Source organism: Marmota flaviventris, chromosome 15 (assembly GCF_047511675.1).
Source record: "Marmota flaviventris isolate mMarFla1 chromosome 15, mMarFla1.hap1, whole genome shotgun sequence".
In the NCBI taxonomy this organism is placed as follows: Eukaryota; Metazoa; Chordata; class Mammalia; order Rodentia; family Sciuridae; genus Marmota; species Marmota flaviventris.
In genome coordinates, this window is record NC_092512.1 from 33,349,546 (window position 1) to 33,365,571 (window position 16,026).

General features: G+C 30.1%; 1 protein-coding gene across 37 annotated transcripts in view; it reads right to left on the bottom strand.

The window, feature by feature from the left end:
* Nucleotides 1-16,026, bottom strand: part of Rims2 (regulating synaptic membrane exocytosis 2) — a 575,440-nt gene that overhangs the window by 168,951 nt on the left and 390,463 nt on the right. For 22 of the 37 annotated variants that reach the window (XM_027948945.2, XM_027948927.2, XM_027948986.3 and 19 more), the window contains 2 exons: nucleotides 9,626-9,805; nucleotides 8,630-8,739 (listed from right to left, as the gene is read on the bottom strand). In XM_027948945.2, coding sequence (XP_027804746.2) covers nucleotides 8,630-8,739; nucleotides 9,626-9,805 — 290 coding nt within the window. Of the gene's footprint in view, nucleotides 1-7,802; nucleotides 7,836-8,629; nucleotides 8,740-9,625; nucleotides 9,806-16,026 lie in introns of all 37 variants that reach the window. The other 15 variants (XM_027948951.3, XM_027949009.2, XM_027949034.3 and 12 more) reach the window with 3 other exon arrangements.

The following is a 16,026-nucleotide window of genomic DNA, read 5'->3' on the forward strand; positions in this document are numbered from 1 at the left end:
CAAAATTACAGCAAGACTGTACCAAGAAATTATAGTAATAATACTTAACACTTATACATTACTTAATAGGTGACAAGTATTGTTCTAAGCAATTTAAATATATCAAGTTAATTAAGAAAGCAAATTTGTAATATACTCACACAGTAAATAATATTGTTTAGAATGAATAGAGTTTGCTATTATTATTCTTCCAAGGTACTTAGTACTCTACCACATCTTTCAGCATCCCTTTCCTTACAACTTGATTTTCTCTATTCACTTATTCCCATTAAGTTTTGTATGTAATAAAAGCTCCTGCCTCGGGAATATTTATATTTCAGTGTTCTAGAAAGCCTAAGAGCTTTGCATTATTAAAATTAGCTATTAGAGAATAGCAGAATATGAAGTACTATGATAGATAATGGGAAAAATATTTTAGGTTGAAAACCTATCCAAAACCCCCCATAACTTACCTTTCCTCTTTAAAGCTGACACTGAATATGTATCATAATCTGAATAACTTTACATAAGTTACACAGTACAGAATAATTTTATCAGGTAGGTTTTGTTATTATACTATTGCTCTTTTATTCTTGAGAGCTCTCCAGAGAAAGGGACGTGTCTTATTCATTCTTGCATCCTCAGTGACTACCTGGACAGCAGGTTTTGGTCAAATTGAACTAAATCTTTAGCTAATGTCTTACATATTATAAATGGATGAAGTCCATGCAAGAAAAAGATCATCCATCTGAAGGGGCATGAGATTCAAAGTCTAGACTAGAGATATGCTACTATGTGCATTGAAAGTTTATTACCCTCTAGAATTCTGCTCCTTTATCTGTAAAGAAAAGTAGTTTTATTAAAAGATTCATAAGGTATCTTTAAATCTAAGTCTTGACTTTGAATCTACGAGCTAAACCACATAACACTGATAAGTGTCTTGGTAAAGTACAAGCAAATAGTTTGGGGCCAAATGGCTCTCCATAGCAAAGATGTGGACTTGGATTTATCAGATAAAAGGTGAACACAAAGATTCCCACATGTTCTTCATATGTTCTGTTCCCTTGATCTCTTCTTTCAGCTTTTCCATACACCAAATAATTTGACTATCAATACAAGGTTAACAGAATAGCTCCAACTAACTGATTACATATCTCACTAATTATAGGGCAAAGGACACTACGTCTATTCCAAAATTGTATGTGAGTACTTCATAGCCTGACACAGAATAAAACTAACTAAATTATTTACTCCCTTTGTATTTTATCCTACGATAAGATGGTGTTAAGTCTACCACTCCATTCAACCCTTGAGCATTTCTAGCAAATGGTTACAGGTGGAATCATAGCTATCTTTTTAAATCATATTGAATATAAAAGTAGTAGAAGGAATATTGTAAATGCTTCTAACATTCATCTCTGGAATATCTCTGATCTATAAATGGGCTTTAAACAATTAAAAAACAACCTGACACTTTATAGTTACACATAAACATTACTGTGATATTTAAAATTAACAATAAATTCAAAGTCACTCTCCCAAAGAAGAGAAAAAAGGAACAATTAAGCAACTAGACTTCAATTATAGGTAAACAATTAAAAAATTGAAAGATTACATTAAATAAACATGAGTGTTAGCATATATAAAATGTACAGAGTTCTCATTTTTCAAATTTTCATTCATTAATTTCTTTCTAGGTTCAATTACACCATACACAGGATTGGCATATACAACAACAGTGATTTTTAATACACAATAAAATAATAAGGTTTGTAATGAGTGTAGGTAACTGAGGCCCCAATAATCATTGTCAATGTGAACCTTTACATACGAGATTAAATGAAATAATAAGAAAAAAGAACAGCTTAGGAATGAATGACTTGACCGTATTCTAAGTCAACTAAAAGTCAGAAAAACAAGACTCTACTAAGGGAATATAGTTAGTTAAAATCTTTGACCTAGTTACCTCATGTGAAACACATCTAATCTTAACATGTCTAAATGCTCTTAAACATGAAATGGCAATATATGCTTAAAACTTTTTGCACCCTTATAACTGAACATTTAGAAAGACACATCTAATCTTTCAGATCACTGATCCATATAAATGTATATCAAAAGTTTCATTCCTAAGTACTAAGCAAAAACCATGAAGATCAAGAAACAGATAAAATGACAAATATGTAAATACATGTTGAAAGCTCATTTAAATTTTTGTTGCTTTATGGAAAATTCATATTTTACAATATATGATTTAATTTTATTTTTGCTACATTTCACCTTTTAAATAATATCCTAGCATTTGTATTAAGGAATAATTAAGACTCCAACGTAAGAAAAATTATAAATTTATTTTAGTGTTAATTAAATCTTACATGGAACATTGTAGACATTATTTATAAAAGATGAAGTCAGATAAGAATATTCTTAAGATTTAAGAGCTGGGGTTGTGGTTCAGTGGTAAAGTGCATGCCTAACATGCACAAGACATGGAGTTCAATTCTCAGCACTGCATATAAAATAAATAAAGATCCATCAACGACTGAAAAAATATTAAAAAAAAGATTGAAGGTCATTTTGACTTAAGCACAAACCTATTCATATCTTAATTTGACCCAATAACAAGGGCCAAATGTTATGGTATAGAACAGACTGACATGTTAAATTAGTATATATAACTATATTTGCTTATACATTATTACAAAATGTATAGAGTCCTATTTTAATAGCATTTAGTTGTGGTAAGTTATGGAATTCTGTCATCAATAATGATAGGGAAACCAAATCTAAGTATTAAAAATCAATCATTTTTATTTGCCAAGGTAATATATTAATTCATATGTATAAAAATGTGAGAAGCCCATCAATATTATGTGTTAATCTTTTATGCTCATTATTCTTGATTTCATAAATTATTTTCTTTTCTATTTTAAAATACATTTAAACATTTCAATTTAAAAACTGCTGGATTGAAAAAATGTGTTTTGGTTCTGTGAATGCATATTAATATGACCACCTGTATTTTCCTTAGAATCTTGCCATTTAACACAATCAAAAAGGAAATCTAATTTTAGACCTATACATTTCAATAAAATAGGATTGGGTTAGATCAAAAAGGTAAGTCTTGAATATGAATTTCATGTTCCTGAATAAACAAAAATAGCAAAATTGGATAATGTAACCTGGTAATAATAAATGTACTTATAACTACCTAATTGAAAAATGATATATTCACACACATTACAAATGATAATATAGAGTGTCTAATATATAGAAAGGCATTATTAACTTTATTTTTAGACTTGCCTTTTTTCCCATTATTAGGTAGGCTTGGTGTTTCTCCCTTATTGTCTTTATAACATTGAAAACAGACAACAGTAATTAATAATTGAGGTCATTAACAACCCAAATAAAAGCCAAGCACAACAAAAGTATGAAATCACACACTAAAGAAATAAATCCATGCACTAAAGATGACATGCCACATTAATGAAAACAAGAGTTAAGTGAATACTTCCCTGAAAAAGCAGTAAAAACAAACAAAAGGAACAAGGGAGTCATTTATATATTACAATTATGACTTTTAGTCAATTTAATAATTGATATAAGAAACAGGTGAGAAACTAACTGTCAGGTCCAACAAGTGGACTTACTTAGTTTAAAGAAGACAAAATTAAAGTGATGCTAACTGTTGCTTAAATCCCTAAACTAACGTTATCCTAAAACTGTCATTATTGTGGAAGCCAATTCATAAGCAGCATGAAGGGTTTCAGTATTTGTGAGAACTAGTATGATATACAGAAGTATGGGTGAATAGAAGACACTAACTGCCCAACTAAATAAAAATGGAATACATTCTTAATAATATTGCATTAAGAGGTAGATCTGTGGCTTAGTGGCAGAGCACTTGCCTAGCTCATGTGAGGCACTGGGTTCATTCCACAGCATCAAATAAAATTAATATATAAAATAAAGGTATTGTGTGCATCTACAACTAAAAAATATTTTAAAAGAAAAAATATGCATTAAAATGTCATTCCTATAGAGTTCAAGGAAAATAAAAGATGTGCGGAATTCTTTCAGTTAGAGTATGAAATATTCAGAATGGAGATTTTATATACTTTTAGAACTATGTAGCTAAAATTGACTTTGTTTCCATCATCAGATGTACTCTGATGAATCATTTTTCTCATTGTTATAATACTAAAAAAAAAAACTGTTGATAACAGCAATTTCAGTTTACACTGTTTTTAGTTTTAAAAACTTCAGACTCTATTCTGAGAATGTATCATGAAAACATATCTCATATACAATATGACATTGCCTTCTCATAATAAGAGAGAAAAAAGTACATAATGTATATTCTACTCATTATGACTAAAAAGTGATCAATTAAACATTTGACAAAAATAGACTTGAAGTTATTATTCATTGTTTAAAATAAGTTAAATTTGTTGAAACCTAGCAGCTTAGATAAGAATCAGATTCAATTCTTAGTTTCAAATAAAAATAAATAAATTCATTATTTATTTAAATAATTTTGATTATATAATATTTTATGTTTTAAAATTCTTTCAATTCTGGCAAACATTCTGGCAAAAAGTGGCAAATATTATGACATAAGATGGTCATAAAACACCAGCCCCAAACAAAGGGTCAGCATACCATTTAGAAGGAGGACTATATGGACACAAATTATGATTTTGAAAACATATTATAGTATTTGTTGAACTGGAAGAAGGAAGAGGAACTAGAATGAAGAAGTTAATTGTTCTTACTTTAGGAAATAATAATCTGAAAGAGATCATAGTCTCTAAAAGTTTGAATGGGATTTATATTCTATTCTACATTTCCATATAATTTACCTGTAATAGATTCAAAATCCTTAGAGAAGGAGCTAGAGCTTTCCTTGCCAACAGCAACACATGGTAAAATACAGTTTTCTACAAGTGGCTCAAAAAAAAGTTTTTTGAGTAATTAAATAAATGTTCTGAATGTAAATGAATAAGCTGGGGTATAGGAAAGGCAGACATGTAGGTCACAGGTACAGACCATAATTCTAGTTTGATTTAAACAAATCCAACCAGTTGAATAAATTAAATATTGTGACATGTTGCCTAGACAGGTTACATAATCTCTCTTCATTAATAAAATTAGATAATTTATTATAAAATTAGTATTGAAAAGCAGAAATCTGTTCTTTATGCACATTCATAATGTGGCCCAAAATCATGTGAAATCATTCATTTATTTTAAACACACAGACAGACCTGCCTTGACCTCTTCTCCCAGCTTTTCTACCCCTTTCTCTTCCACATGCACAGTTTCTTCATTAACTTCTGTATTTACATGAGTAAAAGTAAAGAAAAAAAGACTAGATAGGTATAATAATTACTTTTAAATTAAATAAAACAAACAAAAACATTCATAATTGTATAATGAGTGATTATAAGGAGATTGATAAAGGAGTTTCTGACATGTAATTGCAAACCAAGTTTACTGTTAGTGAATTATCACACTGTTTGCTTTTATGATGATGGTGATTTGTAAAAGGAGAAATGGTGAGCTCAATATATTTGGAATATGTGGGAAACTAGGTAAAATATGCAAAATGCCTTGTCTATTGACATGGTATATTACTAGAAAAAATAATACTATATAACGTTCCTTTTGGAGAAACAAAAATGATATGACAAACTTTTATTTTTACATAATGGCAGTACAACAAAATAAGGGGAAAATAAAATAATAATGATAATGTCTTGCAATTACTGAATACATTACATTTTCCATATTGCTCTTATTTTATTTCTCTGACTTTCAACAAAAAGTAACTAAAATAAAAACCAAAATGTATGAATTTAAACTAACTAAATTAAAAGACAATATAAAATACTTAACCAAAATCATAAAGAGTTAAAATAGAACTTGCTAAACTTTTAGTTACTGAGGAGGATTAGAAAATAAATATTTCAATATTTTAATTCTAAACTAATGACATCAAAATACAAGTTCTGACAACTAACTTTTTAGGCAGTTCTGAGAAAATAATTTGATGAGATTTATTTTGAGTTATTTATTTTGAGTTACCACATATGTAATTTCAACTAGAAATTGAAGACCTCTTAAAGAGATAATAGATAATTTTCATATTTAAAACTAATGAAAATTACAGTCATGTATCTATTCAAGTCTCCATATAAACACTTACGAAAATACTTTTTTAAAAAATCATCCATACTATTAAGTTTTTTTAAAAAAGAAAAAAACTTTCAATTTCCTACTGAAAAGGATGAGGGAAGTTTTAGCTCAACTTTCTTTTATAAAATAAAAATATGGAAAAATTGCAACTGGAGATATTAAAGGAAAATTGTGGTTTTAATGGATTCTATAAAGGAAAAAAAGACAAATAGTAATTAGAATATTTGTTGATAATCCCTTGGAACCTTTATCAATCCTTATGTTCCGTATCAACAATATTATCAGTTTTCTGGCATAATTGGTATTACCAAAAAAAAAAAAAAACAGATCTAGTCTTATGTCAGTAGACTATTGCTTTACAAGATATTTAAATTAAAATTTTAGAAAATTGTGACATAATCTTTTATGTTTCTGACTTCATATGCCAATAAATGATGCTGAAACTCTACCTTTAAAAATCTTGAGGAGACAAAAAATCCATAATTATTGAATTTTCCTTGTGGAAAGTCATCTAAAATTTTAGGCTTCCCAGTCTTATGCAAATAATGGAGAATTATAGAAATGCTGCTCAAATCTTTTTACCAGGTAGCATAATAGACCTCTAATCACAACAGCACTGAATTGTTCTATTATGCTATATAAAAAAAACAAAAAGAACCACAAAATAGAAGTTGGTAGCCATTCAGTTACAACTAACAAGAACACATTTTCTATCAAGTTACATAAGGCAATAAAAACATTGCTGCTCAAATGCAAAGCATTTACAAATCTGTTACAATAAGTCATGACAAGATTAGTTTAGTGGCACTTTATACATTATCTTAGGTAGCTTTGCAATTTTTAGATAAACATTTCATGCATTCATTGAACAAATATTTATTCTGGGTTTACAATGTGGGCATTATTCTATGTGTTGGACATTCATCAGTAAATAAAAGAGCCAACAGTTTCAGAATTCTATAATTAGTAGGGGATTTTATTGTCTTTTAAATGTAAATAATCCATGTCTTTGTAAATACTCTATATAACATAATTTAATATTTTATCTTGAGTCATAATGAAGGGTTTAGTACTAAAATCATAAAACTATCGTTTAACTTTGAATACTATAAGCAGTCTTGCTACATCATTTATGTAGGAAATACAAACCACAATCACTATCTAATTCAAAAACTTTCTTTTCAAGAAAGCCAAATTTAATAATTAAAATATCATCATAAATATAAAATGAAATATATGATGATAAATATAACTAGACTATGTTTACATCCTTAATGACATAAACACAGACTGCAATTGATATCTTTGGTTAAAGTTTTACTCAAAATCTGGAATTTGGCCTAAAAAGGAAATTAAATATTTTCAAAAGAGCAAATATTTTCTACTCATTTAAAAGAAGTTTCTTTGCATTCTCACTTGATGAATCAATGAAATTTAACTCCTTCTTTTTATTTCCAAGTAAAATAAAAGTTGAATACTTTATCAGAATTATAAAACAAAATAATTTTGCTGTATATAAAACTATGCAATGAAGGGACATCAATTGCAGTTGGGTTTATTTTTGCTTAACAGCCCCCCAAAAAGGCTGTCGGCACAAAACAAACCCTCCTTTATGTACAGACCTTCATAAGGTTCTATCTCCTTGACTCCATTGTCTAGGGAAAACAAAATAAAAACAAAACAAAACAAAAAAAGGGAACCAAAGCACAGGGGTTAAAAACAACAGAAATCTCCAAAGGCATAGAATGAATTGTATATTAAAGAAAATTTAATGGTGATTAAGATATATACTTTTATAAATATGCATGTATATATACTTTTGCAAAACACACCCAGTTACCAAATAAAGGGATCATTTTTTAAATGAGGTTAAAAATATTCTGATATCCATGCTTTTAAAGGTCCTTTACCCAAAACTTTATAAATTTATAAATGTTTCAGAAGAATGTTCATGTTTGTCAGCAAATATTGCATCTTATGTAAAAATTTGAAATTGTTATAAACATCAGTACAACATGCATCTTTCTTTATATATTCATGATTACCTTTTTCTTGTACTCCAGATTTGAGAAGGATCACCATTGGTGTGCATCAGCTAACCAGTCCTTTGCAGTGTGTGAAAATTGATTTAGCTAGTTACTAATAAACTTTATGTAACTATCAACAATTACATAAATTTAGTTGTAGCAAAGAAATAAGTTTACTTTTAAAATGCATTTATTCACATTTGAAAAATGTCCAAGAGCAAAATTGATAGCTTACTTTACCTCCAAATAATATAAATTTTAAACATAGAATATATAATATTCATAAATAAAACTACTATAACATTCAGTAAGGCATACCATTAACAAAAGAAGATAACTATCACAAAGGTAATAATAAAATCTTGATTCACCTTGGCTTCCATGTATATTTCCCCTGTGATAAAATTAGAAATAAAACTTACTTCTCTCCAATGTTCCCTTTGGTGGAAGCTGTGGAAGCTGTCGGGCCCTTCGTCCTGCCACTGGAGTACTTGATGGGCTGGTCTGGACAGACCCAGTTCGAGGATGAGACCTACAAGATACATCATTGATATTCATTTTCAGTACAATGACTTAAATGCTTTTAATACATTTGGTTCATATGATAGCTGTGTAAGTGCTTTTTAAAAAGAGATTTAGCTGCTGATTAAAAGGTTAGGAAAACAGAACAAAATATGGATATTTGAATGATTATTTAAATACCAAAAGATGTTTACATTTTTATGTAATATGCATACATACACACATACATGCACACAAAATCCTATGATAAAATCCATGGAATAGTTAATGTAAATTAGTATTCTTTCTATATGAAAGAGGAGAATTCTGTAGCTCAAAAAATAAAAACTACTACCTCACACTTCTTTCTACCAGATTTCAAACTTAACATTAATCTTCCTCTCTTGATCCAAAGAGATTTTTACTCAGGCTTATATTAAACATCCCTTCATTAGAAAATATGAGACTACAAATAAAACCCTGAGTAATTCAAAATTCAGCTAAAGAAAACACTGGTTAATACATGATATTAGTGCTGACAGAAAGAAACTAAAATTCTACTTTTGATTAGTGTCATTATGATGAACATTAGAAAAGTGATGTCTAATGGACACAAGTAATTTCTCATTCTGTAGGAGAAGAACGTGATAGTTATGAGGGCATTTACCCAGGACTCCTGATTAATGAGAAATCACAAAACAAATGCAGTCAGGACAGTTAATAAACAAATTACAATGGTAACCACACACTATTATATCCGCTGAATATAAATAGTGTGTTTACATTGAAAAGGTTAGTATTGACTGTTACTAGTGATCAGTCAAAGATGATAGAAGAAACCATTTAGCTGCTGGGAAAATAAAATGGTGTGCTGGTGGTGCAAAGGGGGAAGTTAGTCTGATTGATTTATCTTTCACCTCGATAAGGCAGGTGAAGGAGGGGCAGATCTTCCAGTCATTAATGAAGGCATCGACCTCATGAGGTTTGTATCAGGACGTTCAGTGGATCTGGAGCGGGTGGTGGTCCGCTCAAGGTGAGGCCGTTGTTCTGTTGATCTGGATCTGTGATATGGCTGTCTATCTGCTGCTTCACAATCCCTGAAACGTTAGTCAAAAAGCAGCTCAGTTGATCTTTGTGCCCTTCTTCTATTTGGTCATGATGCATCAAACCGATTTTGAGAAAGGTAATTGTTTAAAATTATTGAGTATGTTTTAAAAAAAATTTCCCCAACATATTTTGAGCAAAATCTCACTAAACTTCTTAAGAATTTCTAAGGAATCGCAATCTGTCTATAATAAAAACTCCCGTTGAACATAATAGGAGTTGCTCAGTTATAATCAATGAAAACCCAAACTGCCTGCTTTCCAAAATGAATCTCCTAAACATAACATGTGAACTGTGTGAAGTATTATTGTATTTTAAAGGAATTCAATGACTTTTCCTAATATTTTCAAAATAGTGAAGAAAATGATGTAAACATTGATTCTCAAGCCCCTAACACTGTTTATTAGTATACCAACTAAGATATAAAAATACTTTCAACACAATAATAATATTCTGATAAACCTGAACATTCAATAGAAAGATCAAAATGAGGTTATAGAAAAATAGGGCACCTTTGAAGTATGCAGCCATATTTAAACATGACCCCAAAGAGAAATCACTCTAGGGATCTGGTTAATCAGTCATCTACCTCAGTGTACTTTAGCTATACCAACCAATTCAAAATGTGTCTTAATTCACTGAAATAATGTGGTCTCTTTGACCACAAATAAATCTAACACTAAAACTTAATGGTTGTTGAATGAAAAATAGTAAATTTAAATGACTTATCATTATTGATTTTTGTATTCCTGAAACCTAATATAATGCTTTTATACCTAACTTGATCAATACATGCTTTCTAACACCAACCCCACAATTTGTAAGAAACCTTAAAAACATTACGTTTGGTCTAGAACTTAAAGTAGTATACACCAAAGTAATACTTCAAAAAATGTTATTATATTTCCACCCAGTTGTGATTACAAAACAAATATGCTTATATATTATAGTGAGTAAAACAGCATTAATCTCACCAGAACTTCCACTTTACCTATAAATTCTCTCAACCAGATAGTGAAAAACTACAAGCAATTAAAGAAAAAGAGAAAAGGACACAATTTCCCAAATATCATATAATTTTAAACCAGAAGACTTTAAATTAGAAGACTTTAGAAAATAAATACTGGATTTATTTTATATCACATCCTGCAATCTCCTAAATTTTCTTTATATTTTCGTTCCACAAAAAATAAGAAATATATAATTATCATAATGTGAGATGAAAATAGGTTAATAAGTGAAACACAGAAGAACCACAACAGAAGTGAAAACTTTCCCAAAATGTATTTTCACAGTTAAGGGAAATAAAAGGTTATATTTTAAATTTTGATAACACAGAGAAAGTCAAGATAGGCTCCTATAACCACAATCTGGTAAGAATAGGTTTAAATAGGTAAAACTTAAAATTTAAAGCAAGACACCTGAGTTACCCAGTTTCATAGCAGAATCAACACCAGTATATAAAACTTGAGAATTTTCACCTATATTTTGAGTGAGTATAAAGTCAGGAATATATAAATAACTTCAAATAGCAACAACTGAGAAGTGTAAATAATAAGTAAATAAGGTTTAACATATTTTATTTCCTACATGGAATTCTCAAATTGTAGACTACATTTCAATGAAACGTAATTCTGCTTACTCACCTTATTTTACTTAATGCATATAAAATGTTCTAAAATAGGTGGCCATTGGTGTTATCAAACTGCTAAAGAGTAAACTGCAAATAAGGTTAGGATACCTCATTTGTAAATTTAAACCTTTTTTAGGTGAATAATCCAATTGTCTTCAAAAAGGTAATTTCATGGTCAGTCATGTTCCATTTTTAAATAAATATTCTATATTTTCTAATCTATGTTTAAAATAATTCAGATTTTTTTTAATGGATCATTTGCCTGGACTGATAGACTACTACTCTGCAATACCTAGTGGCCTCTATTCTACAATATTTGGTGAGGATACTGCTTAACAGTTCCCTCATTGATTTATACTGACCTATAGTACTATAACAATATCCACTATTGAAACAACTATCATGAAAACATATAATAGCATATGCAGATTCTGGTATAAGGATAAACTGACAATGGGCCATAATAGTAAACAATTTAGAATGACTTTGAATTTAAAGGTCAGTGTTTACTCATAAGAAAAAGTAAAAATGATTAATATTAAATTTTAGTACTCTTTTCAGTCATTTCTGAGGGAAATAATTTTATAATTATCTGACTCAATTGTGAATCATTGAGTTTGTAATAATTCAGTTTTGAATTATTTTTCCAGTCAATGTGGTTGCTTGAAAGAGATTTTCAACATTCTAAGGAATCTGATGTACCTCCCCATCAATTTTGCTGCTTTTAGGGTCTCTATTTTCAATGAAAGAACCAAGGAACTCATGCAAAGTTCTGGGGAAGAATAGACTTGTGAGCATTCTTTTTTATAGCTTATCATATCTACCCATTCATCCATCCATCCCAATGACATAACTCCAGACCAAAGTATGCTCAAAATAGAGTATCTGTGTAAGTATGAGAGAACATTAAGAACACTCCAAAAAAAAGAAAGAAAGAAAAGAAAAGTAAGTTAAAAACACCAATTGAAACAATGAAATGCTTCAAAGTAATATTCAGAAATCAATGACAATTGTCCTATATTCTAACTCAGAACCCTAGCATATAGCAAAACAAAGACATTCTGTGTTTATATTGTATAAGTAAATTTAACAGATTTTCTTTAAAACTAAACTTATAAAAAGTAAAACTACTTAGAAATTATTCTTTTCCTTTATAAAGCTGAGATCTTTTATTTTTTTTAAATGGCTATATCTCTGAAGGATAAGTCTAGTCTCTTCTTTGTGGCAAGAAGCGCCTTCCTTATGTTCATTCATATTGTGTAATATAGTAATCTGGTTAAGAGCAGAAGCATAATACTTTTGAAAAAATATCTTGAATGTTGTTATGGTTTAGACATGAGGTATTCCCCAAAAGCTCACATGTGAGACAATTCAAGAAAGTTTAGAGGTGAAATGATTGGGTTATAACAACTTTAACTAATCAGTGCATTAATCCCCTGATAGGGATTAACTGGGAGGTAACTATAGGCAGGTAGGATGTGGCAGGAGGAGGAAGGTCTTTGGGGGCATGTCTATGAGTATATATTTTGTCTCTTATGGGGATCTCCCCAAATTTCTCTCTCCTCCTGCAACGTCTTGAGCTGCTTTCCTCTGCCATGCCTCCTGCCCCCACCATGACATTCTACTTCTTTGGGGGCTCAGAAAATAGACCTTGCCATCTATGGACTGAGACCTCTGAAATAAAGTTTTATTTACTTTTCCTCCTAGAAAATTGTTCTTGTCAGGTCTTTTAGTCACAGCAACAAAAATATGACTAAAACAAATGCCAAGCTATTTTCTGAGCATTAACTGCACAACTGAAGCAAAACCTAAAATATAACATATACTCAGAAACGTTAAAAAACAAGACACTTGGGAGTAATTAAAGAAATACATATATCATACTTTTCATTTTCATTATAATGTGCAAGATGCAAGATTAAATATCTCAATTTTCAAAAGTTCTTGGTTATTTTAACCCTGCTTTGAATTTAAGAGAATTGCAAGACACTGCTGGGGTTGTGGCTCAGTGATAGAGCACTTGCCTAACATGCATTCAATCCCCAGCACCATGAGGAAAAAGAGAGAGAGAGAGAGAGAGAGAGAGGTGGTGCAAGGCACAAAATATTCACCATGGAAATCATGGTAAATATGTAAAGTACTGTGCATATATAGGAATATGTTATTGTTTTGGAGGAAGATGGATTAATTTATCCTTGGGCATAATAGCACTTCTCCACTGAATATTCCTATTAAAGTAAAAGAAAAATACTGTATGTTAATTAAAAGTACATAAGGTTACTCAAAAATAACAAGAATTATAGGCTCAAATTAATAAAAATCTAAAATTAGAAAGTGATAATACAGACAACTGATGAGAGAAAGCAAGATATTATTAAAATCATTAATCACTCACAAAGCCTTTGTTATCATCAAAAAAGAAGTAAAATGTCTTCATATCTCTATAGTTGCATTTTTAAATAGTTATATTTGAAATTCTAAGATTAAATATCAAGTTTCTCGAGAAAATCAGAGAAAAATTTAACACTGAATAATAGATATATTGTATTATTTGATATGCATATGTAAAAACATATAAGCTGTAAATATCCTGTGATAATTTTAAGTAGTCTATTAAATATTTATGGTTTTCCTTATAATTCAATTTTTATTTTGAAAATATAAAAATCTCATATTGACAGGATTATTTACCGAGCACAAGTAACATGTAGAAAATTAAAATGCCTTTAAAATACAAATTTTCAAAATCTCAAGGGATGGTGTAATTCTTATTTTTTGAAATAGTTACCATTTTCAGTGGATGTTTGAGATTAATAATGCTCTGCTGATTATAACAAAGCTATTCCACTACAGTACTGGCTGTACATTATTTTTCCCCAGTTCTTTAAAGATTTCATAAAGCAGCAAATATTTTAAAGATACCTCTCTAAAGGATAGAATTATGAATTGTTATTGTATTACATGAGATTATGTGATGTAGTATAGTCCTCACACTAAAATATGTGAGTTCTCTATTCAAGAAGTTCACTGATGAACTTCAGCTATTATGAACACAAACAACAATAAATATTAGAGAGCATGTGGGGAAAAAGGAACACTCATACACTGCTGGTGGGACTGCAATTTGGTGCAGCCAATATGGAAAACTGTATGGAGATTCCTTGGAAAATTGGGAATGGAACCACCATTTGACCCAGCTATCCCACTCCTTGGTCTATACCCAAAGGACTTAAAAACAGCGTACTATAGGGACACAGCCACATCAATGTTTATAGCAGCACAATTCACAATAGCTAAATTGTGGAACCAACCTAGATGCCTTCTTTCAGGAGATAAATGGATAAAAAAATTGTGTCATTTATTCACAATGAAATATTACTCAACAATAAGAGAGAATAAAATCATGGCATTTGCAGGAAAATGGATGGAGTTGGAGGAGATAATGCTAAGTGAAGTTAGCCAATCCCAAAAAACCAAATGCCAAATGTTTTCTCTGATATAAGGAGGCTGATTCATAGTTGGGTAGGGAAGGGGAGCATGGGAAGAATAGATGAACTCTAGATAGGGCAGAGGGGTGGAGGGGAAGGGAGGGGGCATGGGATTAGAAATGATGGTGGAATGTTGATGGTCATCATTATCCAAAGTATATGTATGAAGACACGAATTGGTGTGAATATACTTTTTATACAACCGGAGATATGAAAAATTGTACTTTATGTGTGTAATATGAATTGTAATACATTCCACTGTCATATATATTTTAAAAAATTAATAATAAATAAAGATCTGTTGACAACTAAAAAAAAAGAAAAGCTCTGAAATCAGATCACAATTTCAAAACCCTCCTTTAATCTACTTATAAGAGCATATTTTAAATGAATTACTAGAAATATTGCAAATAAAAAAAGGAAGAGTATATGTCTCAAACATGACCATCAAAAAAATATTCTGAGTCTTTCCTTTGTTTTCCTATTTTTACAAAGAAGTGGAATGATGTTAAAGCAAACTTTCCATATGCAGTGCTGCTTGCTGTACTTAGCTGAAACATCAAAATTCCAGTCCAAGTTCCATAGTCAGAAGATTGATTCATATTCTCAAGTGTATGCATGAAAGTGCATGCACATGCACACAGACACACACACACACACACACACACACAATGTGTTCATTTTCAAGTATAAATTCTGCTTCAGTCACTATTGATCACATGATGTCCAACATTCAATACAAAACCAATGTAAACACAAAAATCATGAAAAATACGGCCCATTATTTTAAGATTCAAAGTAATCACCAGAGGCTGAAATATGTATATGATAGCTGGAACTACAAAATAAAAAATTGTTTTTGTTTGCATTTTCTTCAAGACTCTCTAATCCTTTGATACATATATCTATCCTTATGCCATTATCACATTGTTTTGAACACTGTAACTTGGAAATAAGTTGTGAAAGTTGGAACTGTGAATCCTTCAACTTCACTCTTTTTCAAGCTTTATTGTTTATCTAGGACACCTTGCATTTCCATGTAAATGTAAGAATCAGCTTTTGCATCTCTCTCTCTTTTTCCCTCTCTCAAATA